The sequence below is a fragment of the Paramisgurnus dabryanus genome, chromosome 4, assembly GCF_030506205.2.
Source record: "Paramisgurnus dabryanus chromosome 4, PD_genome_1.1, whole genome shotgun sequence".
In the NCBI taxonomy this organism is placed as follows: domain Eukaryota; kingdom Metazoa; phylum Chordata; class Actinopteri; order Cypriniformes; family Cobitidae; genus Paramisgurnus; species Paramisgurnus dabryanus.
In genome coordinates, this window is record NC_133340.1 from 7,492,857 (window position 1) to 7,514,528 (window position 21,672).

General features: G+C 37.7%; 1 protein-coding gene, 1 long non-coding RNA gene and 2 other non-coding genes across 5 annotated transcripts; 1 reads left to right on the plus strand and 3 right to left on the minus strand.

The window, feature by feature from the left end:
• Positions 1–1,232: 1,232 nt before the first annotated feature.
• Positions 1,233–4,449, plus strand: LOC135786233 (uncharacterized). Of its 2 annotated transcripts, none has more exons than XR_010546920.2 (3): positions 1,233–1,734; positions 3,582–3,740; positions 4,346–4,449. It is a non-coding gene; the product is annotated as an uncharacterized lncRNA (long non-coding RNA). The 2 variants fall into 2 exon arrangements; XR_010546921.2 differs by having other exon boundaries at positions 1,235–1,512.
• Positions 4,450–7,798: 3,349 nt separating this feature from the next.
• Positions 7,799–21,242, minus strand: tpt1 (tumor protein, translationally-controlled 1). Its single transcript, XM_065295783.1, has 6 exons — positions 21,096–21,242; positions 20,365–20,438; positions 13,075–13,262; positions 12,095–12,200; positions 11,721–11,837; positions 7,799–8,235 (listed from the first exon to the last, which is right to left on the minus strand). The coding sequence occupies exons 1-6, from the start codon at positions 21,121–21,123 to the stop codon at positions 8,233–8,235; spliced, it is 516 nt and encodes a 171-aa protein (XP_065151855.1). The 5' UTR covers positions 21,124–21,242; the 3' UTR covers positions 7,799–8,232.
• On the minus strand, positions 11,143–11,274 carry LOC135786305 (small nucleolar RNA SNORA31). Its single transcript, XR_010546937.1, has one exon. It is a non-coding gene; the product is annotated as a small nucleolar RNA SNORA31 (small nucleolar RNA).
• On the minus strand, positions 20,227–20,297 carry LOC135786303 (small nucleolar RNA SNORD58). The gene has a single exon (XR_010546936.1). It is a non-coding gene; the product is annotated as a small nucleolar RNA SNORD58 (small nucleolar RNA).
• Positions 21,243–21,672: the final 430 nt, after the last annotated feature.

Below are 21,672 nucleotides of genomic sequence, written 5' to 3' on the forward strand. Positions count from 1 at the left end.
AGTGGGTCAAGTTATATGTGATAACAATGTATATTGGGCAGTGAAATAATTATTGGTTTCCATTTGTGGTGATTGCTGACTGACATAAGGGATGAGATTAAATAGATCCTTGAATTTAGCCTGGTCTGGAGCAGGCTAGCTCCACAGAATAGATCTCCATGGTAATTTATACCAAAACATATCCTCCTGCCCCCTATCCAGCTTTAGTGCAACCGGATCACGTATCAATTGAGCCAGGATCACCAAGATATCCCGGCTTAATCCCTTATCCTAGTTTTGTGCAATAGGCCCCTGGTGGCTGTATACCTGGTAAACAGTAATTTCTAACAACATAGGGCTGTTTAGAAACAATCTGGCAAGCTAATCTAGGCTAATACACCAACAGCCAATTTCTGTATAATAAAGGGCTGCATTTTGCATCAAAGTCTGTCAATGAAATCTTTACATTGTGTTGTTAGTTGAATTTACATTATGAACACTAGCACTTTATTAATTTGTAAGATTGTTTATTCAATGTAAGTAGCACTACATATAAAATTTATTATTATTATAATTATTAAACAGAAATGTATTTTTGATATTCACTGCATATCACCCATACAGTATGAAGACACGTTGTTTTAACATATTAGCCCTATGTATGATAGTTTGCAAGGTTACATTTAATTGATTTTAATTTACTTTCAGGCAATGGTTCTGGGCACTTTGGTGGAGGACTAAGTGCCATTCACAATGGCCCGTCATCGTCAACCTTGCACAGACGCCGGCTGAGGACAAAGTGGCTTTGTCGCACGAAGCTTTCGCGAACATCAGCAAAATATTACTTCTTTTTTTTCATGTCTGTCTGTCTTTTGTTATTCTTTATTCAGTGTCATGCTTCACAACACTTTCAGGCATTTCCGTGAGTTGTAAATAAAAACATTTTTTAAATGTGTCATTCTCTTTAAGCCTCAAGGATGTTTTAAAATAGATTTTTGATAAAGTATTAGGGATGCTCCGATCAGGATTTTTGCAGCCGATACCGATCACCGATTTGTAATCTTCGTGATCGGCCGATACCGATTCCGATTTTTTTTAAAGCTGATATGCCAGCTCTTTGATGACTAACTGTTACAATCTTTCTAAATAAAATAATAACACGGATGTTGCCTTTGTTATATTACTTGCAGTAATTAGGTATATTATTGTTTTATTATTTATTATTGTTGAGACTCAAATAAATAAGCACAACAAATATTTATTCTGCAAAGAGAAATTTAATATGGCTTTACAAAGGCTTATGTCTCCTAAAAGTACTGAAAATAAAACACTTCACAGACTTTACTGTATTAATTAAATATACACGCATTCGTATGAAGTATAAAAAATCTTTAGTCAAGAGCAGAGAGTGATTTTATTGAGAGATGAATTAGGTTACTGCAGCTTTAAGACGTGAGAGAGAGATCGCTCTGTTCACGTGCACTGATGACAGGCTGCTGTGTGTGGGCGGCGGCTGAACGCAGACAAGCAGCTGTGAGGAAAATAAAAGTTTAAACGCTCAAAACTTTAAGACGCATGCAAATAAGAAACTTTTGGCATGAGGATGCAATTGTCCGTGATAGATATGTGTTGTATACGCTGTTTGATGGGGATGTGAAGACGCCTCGCGCTGTTTACCGGAGCGCGTCCTCATACGCATATCTCTGTAAAGGCAAAGAGAGACATACAAATCTGCACGCTGCACATGAGCAACAGGTTGTAAAAATGCTCGCGCTACGTAAAAAATGTCTTTAATTGCAACCGCATTCAGGATCCTTTTGATGACAAAAGTAAACAGAAAGATCGGTTTATGAGATCGGCAGATTTAGCGAGCACCGATCGAGTCATTTAATGCCATTATCGGCCGATACCGATCCCTATAAAGTATGCTGATTTTTGTTAAGTCACGGTCAGAAATGTGTCATTTTCATATTTAAATCACAAAAATAGAGCTGGGGTAACATCCCCCCACGCGTGCGCGAGTTTGCAGGTCTGGGTAATTGTACCTGAATGAATTAAAAATTAATTTGCTATATTTCAGATCAATATATTTGTTTTCCTTTATTTTATTTAACACTAACTTTATTCTCATCTGAATTATAAATACTTTATTTCTGTATAAAATAATACTACTACCTTTAAAAACATTTGATTTTTCTTTTTTAATCAGTTTAAAATGTGTAACTTAAAAATGAACAGATTAGTGCTCTGTTCAAGAAATGAAAACCAATGTAATATGATGAATTTCCAAAAGACGTCACCGACAGACTGGTTATAAATGGGGTTGGATAAATATTTTTTGCTTTTAAACTGTGTGTGTGTGTGTGAGAGAGAGAGAGAGAGAGAGAGAGATTTTGGTTGGGTGACAGTTGTAGGTTACAGTTTGACAAAAGCACAATGTTCCGCATTGCATTCATTTGCACGCAAGTTTTATTTATTTTTATACCGTGTATTCTCCGTGTATATTCATGCACCGAACCGTGAAGCCTGTATCATTTCGGATCAATACGAATACATGTACAGGGTGTGTAAAGGCAAAGAGAGACATACAAATCTGCACGCTGCACATGAGCAACAGGTTGTAAAAATGCTCGCGCTACGTAAAAAATGTCTTTAATTGCAACCGCATTCAGGATCCTTTTGATGACAAAAGTAAACAGAAAGATCGGTTTATGAGATCGGCAGATTTAGCGAGCACCGATCGAGTCATTTAATGCCATTATCGGCCGATACCGATCGGCGGTCGATCGATCGGAGCATCCCTATAAAGTATGCTGATTTTTGTTAAGTCACGGTCAGAAATGTGTCATTTTCATATTTAAATCACAAAAATAGAGCTGGGGTAACATCCCCCCACGCGTGCGCGAGTTTGCAGGTCTGGGTAATTGTACCTGAATGAATTAAAAATTAATTTGCTATATTTCAGATCAATATATTTGTTTTCCTTTATTTTATTTAACACTAATTTTTTTCTCATCTGAATTATAAATACTTTATTTCTGTATAAAATAATACTACTACCTTTAAAAACATTTGATTTTTCTTTTTTAATCAGTTTAAAATGTGTAACTTAAAAATGAACAGATTAGTGCTCTGTTCAAGAAATGAAAACCAATGTAATATGATGAATTTCCAAAAGACGTCACCGACAGACTGGTTATAAATGGGGTTGGATAAATATTTTTTGCTTTTAAACTGTGTGTGTGTGTGAGAGAGAGAGAGAGAGAGAGAGAGAGAGAGAGAGAGAGAGAGAGAGAGACAGAGAGAGAGAGAGAGATTTTGGTTGGGTGACAGTTGTAGGTTACAGTTTGACAAAAGCACAATGTTCCGCATTGCATTAATTTGCACGCAAGTTTTATTTATTTTTATACCGTGTATTCTCCGTGTATATTCATGCACCGAACCGTGAAGCCTGTATCATTTCGGATCAATACGAATACATGTACAGTTCCACCCCTAGCTCAAACATATGGTTCTGGCAGTTTTTTCATGTTGAGTGGTTTACTCCAGTGAGCAATATACTGTAGATAAATTTGCTTTGTATTGCCTTTGTTCTCCCTCAGGTTGCAGCTGTGACTGACATGGGGGGGGGACTGTTGACGAGGCCACAAAAAGAATGATGACCTTCCTTCTAGACCATGGCCTATCCAGGCAGTATAATTTTCTGGGCCGAAATGGAAAGAGAGAGTTCAAGTCCTTAAAACTGTATGAAGTTATATATGGTAGGTGTGCATGTGGATAATGTTTTAAGTTGTACCGATAATAGAAAGGTGTCACAATACCCTGATTATAAACATGTCGATTTGAAATATTGTTAAAGGGATAGTTCACCCAAAAATTAAAATTCTGTCATCATTTAGTCGCCCTCATGTTGTTACAAACCTTTATAAATTGTGTTGTTCTGAAAAACACAAAGGAAGATATTTTAAGAAATGTTTGTAACCAAAGCATTCATGGACCCCATTTACTTCTATTGTATTCTTTTTTCCTACAATGGAAGTGAATGGGGTCCACGAACGGTTTGGTTACAAACATTTCTCAAAATATCTTCCTTCATGTTCATCAGAACAAAGAAATTTATGTGAGTTTGTAGCAACATGAGAGTAAGTAAATGATGACACAATTTTCATTTTTGGGTGAACTATCCCTTTAATGGACTGTTTGTTGTCCTGGCTAAGCAGTGTGATCGCACATGTCTTTCAGTTGCTTAGCTTGTGTGTTTAAGAGAATGTGTGTATTTCTAATAATAATCTTAATTTATATAGCGCTTTTCTTAACATAGTTGTCTTTACAGTTGTCTTTATATTTGTTTTTTTCTTGAACGAAGCTTAAAGTGAAACACCATGACCAGCCAAATCACCCTTAAAGATGCCGAGAATGCGGTCTCCAAGTGGCTCATTGGTGCTAGGGACCGGGGGGGGGGGGGAGGGGGGGTAATAGACAGGCCCGACAGGCAACCCCTCAACAAGGACTTCAGGCTTCAGGCTCATTTGAGGTGGAAATAAACTAATTCTGTCTGTGACTGTGAGGGAACATTGCAAAAGCATGTTGTTATAAATTTACTTAAATAAAAATGTCATTAATTGTATTACTGGTCTCTTTGTTATTGTAGCTTGTTGTGTTCAGGTCTGTGGGACCAGTTTTCAGTGTTTGCTAAAAGAAAAAGTTATTATTTCTTTTAACTCAAACGTATAAAAAATAACTTTTTCAATGACTGCACATGGTACACCGTCCTATACATAACTATTACATATGAGGTGTTCGGCTCTACTAATCCAGAGAGTAATAATTGTAGGTGCTATGAAACTTAACTGTGTCCTCCTCCTAACTGGGCCTGGTGTGTGTGTGTGTCTGTTTGTGTGTGTGTCTTGTCTGTGTGTGCGAATGTTTTTTTTCTGTAACTACTATTCCCACACACAGTTACAAAATTGTTACATTTCAAGCACTTTCACCTGTTCTGATCAAGTTCTAAGAAATTATTTTTTAACATTTTTTATAAATGAATTTCCTTATTTTCTCACAAAAAAAAAAACATATGATCATAATTGTGATCTCACAGGGGTAAATGGCGAATAAAAACCATAAATTATATATATACCATTGGTAATATTGAGCTAAAGTAAATATCTGTTAAGTATTTTTACATAAATTGTTATGGCTGTATTGAATTAAAAGGCTAATAATGTGGTGGGTCCACCAGACCATATTAACATCTTACAATTGTTAAAGTATGGGCTGACTGTAAAATAAGCCCCAATTTTTTTTTAGCACATAATAATGGTTATTACCCATATGGGTAGAATAGCAGGGACCCTATAATCAGCCCACGTCGGCCCCAGATGGGAGAAACCTGGGTTGCCCATGTGGGTTTTAGCTAGGGCCCATGTAAAGCCCACCTTTAGCCCATGTGGGCTTGCCCACATGGGGCCACCATGGAAACCGCGGACAAAACTAACTGGGCCCCATCTGGGCAGCCCACATGGGGCCCACTCACTAGCCCATATCCATCCCATATGGGCCCCACATGGGTGTGTTGACAGGCGGGCACTCTGTCCTTCTACACTACAGTGTCTCTGACCAACACACACACCTACATACATTTTACAACACATTTACTGATGCCCTCTATGCAGGATTGAGGCTTTATCCTTAATATCCCTATGCCCAGTTGAACAATTACCTAAATGAATTGATCTCCTGTGAGGAGCGACCAACACATCCCATTTCAAATTTGTGATGGAATGTTTGGCCATCAACAAATTATGTACTTGGCCTTGAGATGAGAAGTAATTGGAGCTATAAAAGAAAATTGAACTGAGAGAAATGAACATGCTTATGTGTGCCACATAGACTGTAAAAAAAGATGGACGACGCGACGTCGCCTCCCACCATTGTAATGAATTGAATCCAAAAATGTCCGACCACGGTCGGTCAGTTTGGAGCCAAGGCATGCGCAGAAGGAATCGTCCGTGGAACCAGAGGCGGAGCCGCGGTATCAAACTTCCGCCCAAACGCCCGCGCGACCAATTCAACCACGCAAATCATAACGTCACGCCCCGTTTATATTGCATCGAATTACAAGCTAAAATGAAACTTACCACAATAATGAAGACTTGAACATATACCAGCATGATAAAAACTACTTGAAAGGACTAAAACCATCTTTCAGAAACTTTTATTGGAAGTGTAAATAATTTTTTTATTTAGAGCAGAGTCCCATTCGTTTGAATGGAGAGGGCGGGGTTTATGACTTGTACTGCAGCCAGCCACCAGGGGGCGATCAAAGAGCCAGAGGCTTCACTTTTCAAGGCTTATGAGGCACACCCGGTGTGCCAGTGACTGCTGCCTTAATATGAAAAGAAAAGTTGTTGCTACATTGTCTCTCTTTAGCATTTTACTGTTGAAATAAAGTGTTTATTCACACAGCTACATCTAATTTTTTCTTTTAATTTATTGATTCTTCCTAGATAACTGCTATCTGTTAATGTGTTATATGAGAAAATTACACCCATAAACTGGCCCTACGTGGCATGTTGTTGCTTGTGTTTTATTTAAGAATTGTTTTAATATATGGAATAATATTTAATTTTCATTTAATACATTTTCTTTTAAGAATCCTAGTTTATCTTTTATGTGTCAGATTTTTCAGTCATAATTGAAACTGCTGCTATTTGTGAAATAAAATTTGACAATTCAGTTAACAATTACTGGGCCACTGAGCACAGAAGGGACAGCATGCACATTGCATGACACAAAGAAGGACCAGAAGGAATACAATGTGGATCACAAAATAGGCATAAAGTTGTCAGGCTTTTTGTATATAATAAAATATATATTAAAAAAAACATTTCTTGTAGATAAATTTCATGCATTTTCTTAATGCAACTGGATGAGATGCGAGCAGCATTTGCCTGCCAATTCACAGTAAACTAGTTATCACCTTTTTTAAAACCGGTCAGGAAAAATTACCGCCAGGTGTCAGGGACTAGGGTTCCAAATTAGCCTATTGGCTAGAAACCTTGCAACACATTTACACATTATTATAGATCCGACTGTGATAATCATGTAATTAATAATGTGCGCTGCATTCATAAATGTTAAATTATGATTAAATTATTAAATTAGTTTTATATTCCAGATGAGCAATCAGTGAAATCACAAAAGGTGACAAATACTACAAGTGTTTCGCCACAGTGACCAATCAGCATAGGACATCAGAGTACCACAAGAGCAAACGAACCTGCTCATCACTCAAAATAATGTCATAGCTCCGCACACCTAATTAATTTTACAGGGCAGAGGTTTGGAAACACAAGACAAAAACACAGAAAAGATGGGTATATGAACTGATAAAATATGAAAAAAATTTGGTTTATAGTGGCCCATTCAAAAGCAGGTGCAAGGAAGATTTGGTGAAAGGTAGAAAATGTTACTGCATTCTCCCAGGTTACTAAAATAAAAAAGGCAATCATTAACTTTTATTAAAGTCTGAAAACATCAACTATTGTTATTGGTCAGACTGTGCTTGTCTATTAGATTTAGAAAACATAATTCTGATTATTCATGGGTGGCCCTCTGCAGACGATTTTGTTAACATGTAAAATGATATTGACGTGCATCTATTGGTGTACAACAAATAAGATCTGCAACTTGGTCATTACCAACAATCGTTTGCTTTTGTCACGACTCCCTCATTACAACCGTTTCTTCTCTGTTCACAGAAACATTGCTTCTTAATGACAACACATAACACAAGGTAGCGGTTAACACAGGCAACATCTTGAATTAGCCAGCAGCTTGACTTTATTTTCACAAATTGTGCCAAGAAATCCTATACAATCCTTTGATTCAATGGGAAAAGGGGGACTTACAACTGTACATTTGCTGAAACAAGAAGCTGACATGCAGAGCAAATGAAAAGCCAGCAGTCATCTTCACCTCCATGAGACGATGAAATAAAAGAAAACCCCTAAACAATTCAGTTAATAACCACAACATTTTCACATTGTAGTTTGGCTTGCTAAAAGTCCTGTTTTTATTTTTTTGAGAGGACAATCATGTCTTTAGCATGAAAAGACATATGCCAATCAAGAAATGAAAAACAGTGGCTTCGTGAAGTTAAAAGAGCCTCTGGTCCTGATGCAAAGGATTAGAGGGAATGTCTTGTTTAATCCACAGAGCAGAGGCCAGTGTTGGAAGGGTAATCTGAACACTTTACTATAGAGAGAAACAGAAAACAAAATCATGTTTAAAACAAATTTTAAATTACAACCAAAATCCTGTCTGGATAAAAAAATGACATTATGCTTCTGAATGCATTATTTAATTCCATGTTTGGCAGTGCTTCATAGTAGAGGTCGACTGATATGGCAGTGTTTCCCATACATAGGCTCTACTTGGGCGCTGCGCCCAGGTAAATTGCAACCCGCCCAAGTAAAAAAAATCACTTTACGAATTTCCGTATTTCTGAACTCGACTGGATGACCCGTGTTTTGGAGAGAGAGAGAGAGAGAGAGAGAGAGAGAGAGAGAGAGAGAGAGAGAGAGAGAGAGAGAGAGAGCGAAAGAGAGCGAAAGAGAGAGCGAAAGAGAGAGCGCGAGAGAGAGAGCGAAAGAGAGAGGTGGGGGTCGGGTGACCGTGAAGATGATGCACGCGTCATAAACTCATCATCCAGCGCGGCAAACTGGATCAACTGCAGCAGCACATACGGAGCAGCCAGGGAACACACTGCGACCAAAATGGTCGCATATGCTTATGTGCATATGTGTTTATAGCATCTAAGTTGGCTTCATTTTGCGTGCAAGCACGTTGTGTCTCTCCGGTTGAGTGTCCGTTCACGTGCTCTCTGTTTCTCAATGAATTGGGCGCGACGCGAAGCAACCTCAGTGTCACATTGTATCCTTTCATGTTTCTGAACTTGAGCAGAGTTTTACCATTAGAGGTCTTTCTTCACTGAGGACGCGGGACCCGTACGGTTCCGGGTTTATATTTTAAATGGTCAGATGGGTCCGGGTCGGTCCTAGTTCATTACTTCGGGTCCCAAGTCTGATTAATATTGTGTGTAAAACCCGAGTCGATTAGAGAACGGCCGTGAGCGCTACCGCGCTAAAGCTCGAGTGCTGTTTTAGCGTGCCTCCGGTTTCTATGGCGATAGCAACTGGCTCTTGTCACGACCACGCGCCGCTTCATTTTCTTTATCCCATTTTTTAATAGTCTTACTATTAATAGACAATATCTTTACTAAAATCTAAACAGTTTGCACAGAGATTGTAGCAAAAAGCAGTGCTAATACTGAATGAGCAAAGCTCTAGCTGACTCAGGATATAAAAAACGCAAAGCTGTAATGTAAAGTCTGTCATCGGGACAGCACAGCAAGTAGACTTTTAAATCTGAAATAATTAGTGGATTAAGCTTTTTTAAATCGGCAAAAGAGAAATAGAAAGCAGTAAAAGTGCCTATCTTATAGAAGTTATTACCATTATAACATCAGTCACATTTATAATATATAGACCTGCACTGTCTATATAGGCTATAGTATACATAGTATTGTATATAATTGAGTTTGATAAAAGGGGTCATCAAATTGCTTCATATATCAGTGCAAAAACATCAAGTTTTTTCGTGGTGCTTTGACAAACAGTGTCAGCTTTGTTTATGGCAAAAAAAAGTTTGGGGTGGTTAGATTAATGAACTATAATGTGAAATTAATATGAATGTTTTATAAATCAAAGTATTGTGTTGTGTCACACATTATTAGTTCTTTGTTACATGTATAGTAGACCATTTTTTGTCGGTGGATAATAATGATTGCCCTTTTCACCAGCTACCACCACAAGTAAATTTCAGATCTGTGGGAAACACTGTATGGCTTTTTCTCTGGCCGATGCCGATATTTAGAAATCAGGGCAGCCGATGGCCGATATGTTTGGCCGATTTTCTATATGCACATAATAATCAAAATTTTATCATCATTAGCAGATATTTTAAATGTAAAAATGTCACTATTAAAGTCAAAGTATTTAAAAAAATTATGACTGGTCTTTCTGAAGAGTTTTACAACCTCCTCTTTATTACCTGACATTCTGCTGTCATCATCTTTGATCAGTTTTTTTTACCATGGCTTTAATTGCTTTGTAGGATAAAATCCTTATTTGGTAGACCTGATAAATTATTTATTCATCATAAAGTTAAAGTAAATGTCTATGTTTTTTAGTTGAGACTGTTATTTAGGGCAAATCTTTCTAAACACATTTACATTCTCATTTCTGAGGCGCTATAAGTGTCTGATTGTGCGGACAGTGACGTCTTGTGAGTTTAGTGTTGGGACAGATCTGTTGTTTCAACCGTTTATTCAAACAAATCCGTTCAAAGGAGTCAGTTCGCAAATCGGACGCGTTGTGTTCTAATCCAGGCTGAGCAGCGCAAAACTGTAAACAAAGTGTTACTGTAACAACACGAAAAACTCTTCTGATATGATTTGGTCTTCCGACCTTTCGCCATCAGTCAGTGTCAGAGTCAGTTTTGTTTTGAGTAATAAAAGCAGGGAGACAGTTTAAAGACAGAAAGCGTGCGCGCGCGGCTCTGCTCTCTCTGTCACGCAAATAAAGATCATCAGCACTCATTAATCACATGAAATGAGCCTAATCTTTGCACGGACAGTGCACCGCGAGATAAGCCCGTCGCGCTGTTGTACTGGCTGCTTATTTCGCGCGATCCCGCCATCGTTTACTAAAGCTGTTTGTGAACAAGTCACGGGTGCACACATACGGGAGCGATCTGCTTGCAGCAAGAGGCAGCGTCACGAGTTCTACAACAACGCTTAGGTGCCCGCAGATGCGCCTGCCTATTAATCGGCCTAATTTTGCAGCAAAATCGGCCAAAGCAGATATTTTAAAATATGCCAAAAATCGGCCAATTAATCGGCCCCGGCCGATAAATCGGTTGACTTCTACTTCATAGCAGAGGCGGAATAAGCAAGTAGCTTTGCAAAAAAACAACACTTAACATTTAGGTTTATAAAAACAATTCCAAAAGACATTAAAAAAATGTATTTGAAAATATTAAAATCAGTGCAGTATAGCCAGATTTGTACAACAGTTCATATATCTCAAAGCTAACAAAAGTGTTTATTCTCCTCTGTTCAGTCAATACAAGCCACCTTTCAGATGACAAGTAGACATAAGGAGGTTTACTTTTGCATCCTAGTGCAAACCCAGAGGCCACTTATTGGTGCAACAGGTCTATCAGTGGATGCTATTTGCAAAACATTAGTGCTTTTTTACAGACTTGAATTTATACTACACAACATTTTAAAAATCATTTAAATGCAGGGTAGACAATTTTTCCTTAATGTTTTGTTATGCTGGTTGAAAGTTTCTTTACAACCTGATAGCAATCATCAAGTTGTCTTAATATAGGCACAGGACCATGTAATATTCATCCAATTAGTGCATCCTCTGGTTGTTTTTTTCACAGGTTAAAGAGTTCTGTTAATCAGCTGTCAATTTTGATTACTTCTAAAAGTAAAAGTTGGGAACTTGTGCAAGGCCACCGGGTGTTTTAGAAAGCGCTATTGCAGGTGGGATCTTGTGCGTTTAAAGCTAGCTTGGTATTGCAAGCATCTCGGAAAACTGCCTACCCTGCCTTTAGATGCTCTTTGTAAATAACATTTAAATAGAAACAAAACAAATTCATAAACTTACGCATTTCTCAATCTCCAAACCATCCTTAAAGAAAAGCATGTATGGTGTGACGCCATCCTCACGGAAGTCAAGGAGACCAATTACACCATCTGGGTTCATGGACTCACCAGTGAAAAACTACAAGACAGAAATTATGTTAGTTGGACAAACAACTTAAAAAGGTCATACTTTAAAAGGTCACAACTCAAAAACTCAAAACCAATTTGTTTTTTGAAAATAACGAAGATTTTAGAAGATTTAAGTACGTTTAAGCTAAAGGAATACACTCTGCATTAAATTACATGTCCTAAGGTTTGTAATAACTGTGTACTTTCAAGTAAACATTTGCTACTATTAGCAGTACATTCAAAATATAAGAAACTTCTGCAGCCTACCTGATAGTTCTTGATGTTGCCTAGAATTTTCTTGACCTCAGCTGGTGCATTAGCCATAAAGGGGTCTACCCTGTCAGGTGCAGTCTCCTGAAGTTTGGCTTTAACTCTGTTATAGAAATTGCCAAATTAGTTATGCTTTAAAACAACATCCACATCATGTGAAGTGCAATGAAAAAACTGAACTTTTTGTTGTCCCCAAATCAATCTTACATGCCACTCATAGTGCAAGCAGAAAGCGCAGGGACTTTTAATTTTGCATCTTTACATCTTTAAACCCAGGTGGCCACAATACAAGACTCTGAGCTGTCAATGATGCAAAAAAAGCAGGATAACCCAGCAAAAAAATGGTAGTTAAACAAAACAAAGATATTTACAGTACACAAATTCTGTGGTAAGGTATAACATACTTAAGGGCGATTTATAGTCGTGCGTAGGTCCTACGCCATAGCTACCGTAGCCTGTGCGTAGCCTGACGCGCACCTCACAAAATTTTTAACAGCGCGGCGGCTCTACGCGGACCGCAAGCGCTGTGATTGGTCCACCAGAAAACCTCCCGTCAGGTAAAAAAAACTGCGTCATAGGTATTTCCGTTTGAGACGGTGAAAACAAAGATGAGCCAAGTTGAGGAGTGATTTAACTCAAACTGCAACACAAGTCGCTGTTTATTTACTTCCATCATTGCTGGTCTTCTCAAATTATACACAAGTTGCTATTTCTTCTTCGTTTGTGGGTTAACTTGCTTAGCTTCTTCTTCTGTGACGACTTCTGCTGCCACTGTGGTTACACGCGTGATTACTGCCAACCAGCGGTTTCGCGCGTGTTTGCACATCGACGCAAAAGTATAAATGAAAACCGACGCGGATCCTACGCCGTCGCGGCTACGCCGTAGGACCTATGCACGACTATAAATCGCCCTTTATTTAAGTGATAGCTGCCATTTTTTTTTCTTTAACAAGGATAGTGCTGTAACGAGCACTTACGCTTTCATGTAGTCCTTGATGTATGCCGTGTAAGACTTCTTGTCATAGGATGTCTCTTGAAGTTTGTGATTGAGGACAATATCCACACCACTGACCATGGAACTTTCACAGCCCTCATCCTGAACTTCCGCTGATGCATTGCCACCAATCAGAGCATCATCGATGTCTCCCTCTGACCTTGAGATCATCTTCAATAAAAACACAAGTGTCACGATATCGGATGCCACTCTGTCCTTTAACACTAGAAGCGCCAGAATTCCAAGACTACTAGAACAGCCGTTAGCGGTCATTCTGACCGCTAGATTATAAACTCTATTATCTCTCTGATAAATTCCCCAAATGAGAGATTAATGTATTAATTCTGTGAGGATATATTTTAAAAAACCAAATAACCCCAACATCTACTTTTTTTTTTTTAGTTAAAAAGATAATTATACATTTATAAATATTCACACCATCTCATAAAGTAAAATGTAATTATTGCATACGCTATATTCAGTATTTCTCTGTATTTATTTAACATAACTCGGAACAACAAAATAACAAATTAAAGGATCTATTTGACTATGAAAAAATGTGTTTTAACATTTATCATACACTTATAACACAGAACATAAACGGAAAAGCTGAAAACAAGCTGCTATAAAGTAAACAAAAAGAGCCACAACGAAGTTTAGAACCATAAAACAATTAGGCTACAAATTTTAAGCTTTTTTTAAGCTTCACAGTCAACACAAGTTACTTTTGTTCTCCTCGCACAATTTCCGCACAAGGGTTTGTGGCATCGTCAAACAAACACAGAAAGGCCGTGAGCGCATCTTCGATGTTGCGCTTCGTGTGCGCGGTGGAGCCAGCAGCTTCAGTCAGGACAAGGCTCTGCCTTCTCCCTGGACGTTCAGTTGACTGAAAGACGGTCCTAATAATAATAATAATAGTAATATTCTAATAATAATAATATGACCAGCAGAACTAGTGAATATAACTTGCGCAGAGCAGCACTCGATAGGACAGCGGTGCATAGCGGAGAGCAGGGCAGCCGCAAGCTTGTCAGATGTGAATGAAACATCTGGATCCCTAATCTCCGATGAAGGTAGCCGCATCTTTTTCCTCGGTAAGGACTCTGACTCATTTTTTGATGAGGATGAACTGTTGTCTTGCACCCAGGAAAGGTCGCTGTCACAGCAGTCATATTTCTCTTCATTCTATTATTTGTATCACATTTCTAAAACGCTCCCTGTAAACTCTTTATAAACCTATTTTTTAAAAGGCAATAATAATTTGTATTCCAATAATTTGCATTTGTAAGCAAACAAGCATATGCTAATAGTACTGGAGATGCTGACAGAGACAATAAACCGCAGGAAAGGACAATAGAATTGCGCGAAATTTAGAGCGGTCAATATGACCGCTATGGCTGAAATAGGTAGAAATGGTCAAATTTTCTTTGCCTTGTGTGTAATTTATATAAAATCTATTGTAAGTAAAAATACAAACACTTTAAGGAAAAGTCACAAACCAGCAAGATTGTATTTTTTTAATTAACAAAGTTATTGTAAATATAAATTTCAAAACGGTCATTTTGACCGTCATGGCTGTTCTAGTGTTAAAGGGATAGTTCACCCAAAAAAGAAAACTCTGTCATCATTTACTCACCCTTATGTTGTTAAAAACCCACATACATTTCTTTGTTCTGATGAACACAAAGGAAGATATTTTGAGAAATGTTTGTAACCAAACCGTTTGTGGAGCCCATTTACTTTCATAGTATTATTTTTTCCTACTATGGAAGTAAATGGGGTCCACGAACGGTTTGGTTACAAACATTTCTCAAAATATCTTTTTTGTGTGTTCATCAGAACAACGAAATTTATACAGGTTTGTAGCAACATGAGAGTGAGTAAATGACAGAATTTTCATTTTTGGGTGAACTATCCCTTTAAGTTAAAACATCTAATCAGCACAAGCTGAATCTTGAAATTACGGCTAAGCACAAACTATTCCCAGCCTTTAATTTAAAGAAAAACTTGAATCGGGAAATCCCTGAATCAATTCTTACTGTGCATGCTTTACTTCAGAGGATGCGAGCATTATCTATAATAGATGTCTCGACCTAAAAATGTCGAAACATGGGGTCGAGAAGTTTTGTATACTCAATGTCCAGACACAGGGATTTTGGGCCATTACTGGGTTTTGACCATTATGATTTTTAAAAACTTATTTTATGTTTTAAGTGGTTAATGCATTCCACTGTCACACATTTATAGTATTTTTTCTTTCTTTACAGCAATGTGCATTGTTTAGATCATAGGTCCCGAACCACCGGGTCGCGACACAGTACCGGGTTGTGGACAAGTTGCCACCGGGTCGCAAGAACGTCCCGAATTTTTTTTTTATAATAGCCATTTACATAGCATTTTGTACCTTAAGGGCCGACGTCAAATAAGATAAATCATTTCTACTTGTGTACAGGGCCATGCTCTCGCTTTTTCTCAGTCTCTCTCTCTACCAGCGCATCAGCAATCACATTGATCGAAGTACTGTATGCTCAAAACTCTAATGACAGCAAAGAATTGCAGAGGTACAATTTTGAGTCATTTGCAAATGTACCTCGCAAATCATGTAAATACACGGAGACGTTCAACAGTGTGACATCGCAAATGACTGAAATATAATTATTTTATTCTTCTTTAAAACAACTTTAGAATTATTCAGCGATCGTGGCACCATGATCAAAATAAACTATTAATAATATTTTAACAGCTACACTTTTAACGTAGGTTTGAAAGGACCCAAAACAGTCCCGTGTCAATCATTATTGAAATCATATGGTAGTCTAAACGGGAGTCTTCGTGGCTCCACGTTCAGCCGCAATTCTTCTGGCATCTCTCCTCTTTCACTGCATTTTTTTCTGTTCTGTTACTTGGACTTGTGACTCGAGCCCGACCAAGATTCGAGCTGCCTTCGAGAACAGTAAGCAAAGTTCGTTTACCATTAACTATTAAGACTAAATGGGCAGGCAAACTAGTGAAACAATGAAAGTAAAAAAAAACAATCTGCCAAAATATGGTTTTAAACGTCTATAGAAAATATACTATAAATGAAGCAATTATTAAATTTCCTAATGCATGGATGTTATCTCAGTGTTTCCCATACGTTGATTTTCATACGTGGCGCACCGCCACAGAATCAGTGCTGGCCCCCACAAATAGATTTTTCATGATCCCCATTTACATTTATATTTTACTGTTTAAAAACGTCTTAATTCATTGTTGCAAGCACCCATCGTGCCCTCCCTTTCTATGTTGCATGCAGCGCGCGCCCCCCCCCTCTCTCTCTCTCTCTCTCTCTCTCTCACATGAGCGTGAAAAGGTGGCGGTGTTACAATGTCCGTTCCTCCGTATACTTTCTTTTTCGCGTAAACGTCAACAGTCACAGATTTTACTGACAGAGAAGACGGCGATGACTTGACGAAAGGTTAGCATTAGTGTTTCCCACACACACCCGTTCTCTCCCTCTCTATAATGTGATATGCCTGCGCACGTGTTTTGTAGTAACTTTGTGTTACTGTGTATTCTCTCATATTTCTGAATTTGCACCCAATTGTCTGCGCTATACGCGACAATAAAACTCGCATTTAAATGAAAAGGGGCTCATAACAAGACATTGATGAGACGAGCAACAGCAGTAAGACTTCAATGTAAATGTATGGTGATTGATATACCAGCTGTAAACATACACGTACGTTTCGTAATTTCCTGTTATTTTGCGGGTTTCTTTTAAATATAAAAGCGCTTAAGCATTTACTTGTATTATAGGCAAAAAAAACAAGTCAGTGGCAAGTCAGTTCCTGAATAACACGACACAAACTTTAAAAAGTCAAATTCACTTCTCAGAGGCACAGAACTGTTTCTGAAACTGACGTTCTCCCCAAACTGAAATTAAACACAGTGTTTCGAGTTTTTCTCGTCTGTGTCATGTTGATATCAAGAAGCAACGTGCACATGACGACGAGAGAGGTGACCTGCTGCGCAATCGAGTTACCCCTCTCACTTCTGAATGTTTAACTGAGATTTCTAATCCCGTCCGAATTGACCATCAATATTACAGACGTCCTGTGGTAAAATTACATTACGCCATCTACAACCGTAAAACTAATCCCATCCGAATAGGGCTATAGTCTGCTCATTTTATGTCTGACAACAGAACTGATAATATGTAAATAATAGCAATCAGTTGTGTTAAAATGCAATATAACGTGACAGATCAAAGAGTAGAAGTGAAACATATTTCAGGTGCCAACACTCGATCAAACCGGATCAAACGCAAAGACACGATGACGTCACATATATGCTAATTAGAGTGTGACGTCATCACCGCCACAAGTCTCTCAAAATCCTGTGGGAAACACTGTATCTTTACTTCAATTTAAACGTTATACATTTCGAAAAGGAGAATTTTCAGCACTTTGTTCGAACAGCAACTCCGCAAACCCCCTTCCCCCCAAATCTTACCCCAGTTCCACACATTTTTTAAAGCTTAAACTGGTCAGCGGTGTAAAAAAGTTTGGAGACCCCTGGTTTAGATGGTGCACCAAGTTGTGTTTTGTTTACCCATATTTATGATTTCTTGTTTAAACTATTTGTTACTCAAATTAAAAGGCATAAAATAATTGGTTGGGCTTATAGTTTGGGTGATATAGCTAAGTGGGATGGTTTCAATTACCAGCATTTAAATTTAGTTTCAATGTCTGCAAAGCTAAATAAAAATTATGAAACACCGATAACTAGGGGTGGGCGGTATGAGCAAAAATTCATATCAGGGTATTTTTCACTCTTCAGCCGGTATAACGGTATTACGGTATGTTGCCATATGAGATAAAACTTGGAGTCACACTGTAGTAAACCTTAGTTAAATTACGGACAAAATTTGTATTTTTCACCTTATGTTACGAATAAGTGAGGGATTGGACATAGACATGATTTTTTATCTTTTCCCATTTTTTCCTTTAAAAGCGCAATTGTGTGAATGGGTGGACTCATCTTCTTATGCATATTGTCACTAATATGGGAAGTATGAAAATATGGAAATTAGTATGGTCATTTGCTTGTAGGCTATTACAATGTTTTACGCTACATCCAACAACTTTAAAGCTGTGTGCTGTGTATATCTTGTGTCTGTTTGATTTATAAATATACAAAGAACAAGATTTTCTTTTTGTTGTTAATATGAACATCTGATGGGAGATGCCATCTCACTTTAAATTATTATTAATCCCTGAACGCATTAATGAATGCAGTTTATTAATACAAGTTAGTTATATTAATAAATGTATTTATTGCATTTAATTGCATTTAATTTAATTTAATTAACCAGCAGATTCACATTGCCAAAAACACTCCACTCATACGTTTTTATGCGTAAATATGCACTATGTATTGTTTAATAGCCTCTCTAATTAATAAACCTGCATTAAGAAAACGAAATTTACCATTAAAGGCTGTTTTTAATGTGTTTGGTACGTTGCTTACGTTATCCGCTAAAGCACTCTGAAAGCGCTATTCATTTAACCGTTACTCCTCAACCATTTGCGCTATCAAAAAAGGAATGGTTCCTAAAAGAAGATAAATTGCACTTTTTGCCAAATTATGGTGTATTACGGTAATTTCTTGCTTTCCGTCCTCCAATCGCTTACCTGGAGAGCGCGTGCAGGGCGCAGTAGAGAGAGCAGATCTGAGTGAAAAGGGAGTACACCGTTAAACGACTTTGAAGCAGTGAGGTAAAAAAAAGCCTCCTAAATGTATAACTGTTGACGCGCTGTTGGTGCCTTGGGATTTGACAACCCGACTGTTTAAGTTGATTTTCAATAAAGCAGTGTTGATTTTGTTCGCTTCCTGTTATGTTTCAGAACCTGGTAATGCTATAGGTAAGCCACGGGCTTGGTTCTCGCCAAACTCGCTGTATACAGATCACAGCACCTGAAATATAGTCTTTGGCAGGATTTGCGTGCACTATTATGTGCATCCTCTTAAAAAAAATGATGATTAAAAATGGATTGAAGTGCGATCGGAGCCTTTCGTTTTGTGTTTCTGTGGACAGCGCATCTCGGGAACGGAGGTTTGACTTTTAAGACTTGGGTAAACTCCCGCGGGGTCTTAAAAAAATGACATTCATAAAGTTAAATTTAAGTCCTAGGATGAAGATCTGGGCGTTTTAAGGCCATAGATATAACTTTCTGAAGGTTAGTTTTTTGTAACACCCCGCGGGAACCCTGATAAGTGCAAAAATAGAATTTAAAATATGTAACGCCGGTATCAACGGTTTAGCAAAATCCATATCATGGCGTGACACAATACCGGTAATTACTATCATACTGGTTTATTGCCCACCCCTACCGATAACTATTCAAAATTGAATTGAAAGTGCACCCAATTCATTGCTAAATTAAATTTTATTTTGTGTATTTGGTAATAATACAATGTGTTTACGTGGTTTATGGTTAAAAAAACAACTAATCTGTGCATTGTGATTGGCATAAATACCTCTGACATCAGCCGGATAAATGTGACGCTCCTTACCTTACTTATGCTAACAGGAGTTAACTTACAGACGCAGTCCGAAGCGGGAGAAATTATGTTAATGTCAGTCTTGTCTACATCACTAATCCCAGGAAGTAAACTGTTGCCTACAAAATGTGTGTTTGTTGTAGTCCAAGAATACAATAACTCATATCATCGTTTACTTTGGGGTATGTACCCGTTGCATATGGTTAGCATGTACGAATACACACCAAAGGAAATGTAAAATCATGAATCGGATAATTGGTGCTCTTCAATAGAAATCTAAAACCATAAAATAAAATCACCAAACTGATCGCCCTACTCAGTGTGGTACATTGTGTGGTTTGTCAAAATATTTACAGTAGTTTAAACCAATTATTAAGTCTTAGATTAGAGATATTGCTTTATTGTGAGACAGGTAATTTCATATGACTTTCTAACTTGTTTATAATTAAGGAAGGCCTACAAGGCAACTGCATAACAACTGTGAACATCTGCAGTTGTAAAACAGAACATTGTTTACAGACACAAATCGGCATTCTATAAGGTGTATTCAAGAAACAAAAAGCAACACTTACATAGCCCTTCTTATACAGGTACTCAGTATATGGTTTAGTTTCATTGGTCATAACCTCCAAAGGTGTCCTAAGATTGTCATCATTGTACCAGGGCTGTTTATTACACAGGGTTTTAAATAAACATCTGTTAGATTAACTTAAATAACGAAACATACCTTTCCCTCCACTTCAATCATCATCCCATTCTCAGACTCCTTGATTTTGTAGATGTCGGAGAACATCTCATCGCCTGTGAACAAAAAACAAAATAAAAAGGTCAAGATCACGTGTGGGTTGTACGTGGCATTTCAGTAGTCACATTTAAGACAGAGTGATGAACAAACTGTACTAGCGTAGTAAAACGCCCTGTTCAGCTGTAATTTCATCAGCTCACAACGGTTTGTGAAATCAACAATGAGTACAATCACCTAACCGTACAAAATAATTCGTTTAGGTCTTAAAAACAAAGCAAAATCACAAAATATGGCCATTCTTTATATAGATAGTAATATTTTTCTAAAGAATGCGTTTTAAAACCGTAAAATCTCTTTTACAGAATATCACACCAGCTTACCGGCGTTTTAACTGAACCGCTAACATTTATTTAACGCTAACTTTACCACACAATTTAACTAAAAACTTCATAACACGTACTCATCAAAGTGTTTAAATACAGTAAGTTGATCAAACAGACGCAGCTAGAACATATTAAAGACGACAGCAGAGTAACAGATTTGTTCACAACTTTACACCGTTAGCCACCCAGCTAACAGCTTTCGAGAAAGTTAGGCCGCAGTAAAGCGGGAAAGACCGGCGTTTAAAAACAACTCCCCAACATCTCACACAAAAAATATCTGTAAAATCGTAACATTTTGAACGGCTGCGTTGAGTTAGTGGCTATTCTTACCAGTGATGATGTCCTTGTAGATGATCATTTTGACGGATGCTGTTTGGAGTTTTTAGGAGGTGTACAGCTCTGGCTGCGACCTGATGGCGGACTCAGCTGAAAAGGCCGCCCCGATGCATGTGCATGTTATATATGGGCTGAAAAAGACTCGCGCCCTCTTATGGTAAAACATGGAAACGTCACACGACTATTTACAGTTTCCACAAACCCCCTCAATTTTCATCTCCAATATTTATATATTTATTGTGTGTAACTTGATAGCTTTCTCTGAAACAGTTAAATAGCAAAATTTACATTACAGTTTTTTTTTCTGACTGTTGGAGTAGTGCAGACTGAGTTTTGCACATGTGACTCCAGTTGTGTCCACTGTCGTTTAGCAATCGAAAAAAACTGTAATAAACATTATGATAGAATCTTTGGACCCCCTGTTGAAAATGTATGTAGGCTAATTTGTATTACAGATAAATATATAACCTTGTATGAAAATATTATAAAAATTTTTTACAAGACTCTTAGTAAGCACTTACATTTAGTAAGAAAGGTGACAGTTTCTAAGACAGTTCTCAAAATCCTGTTT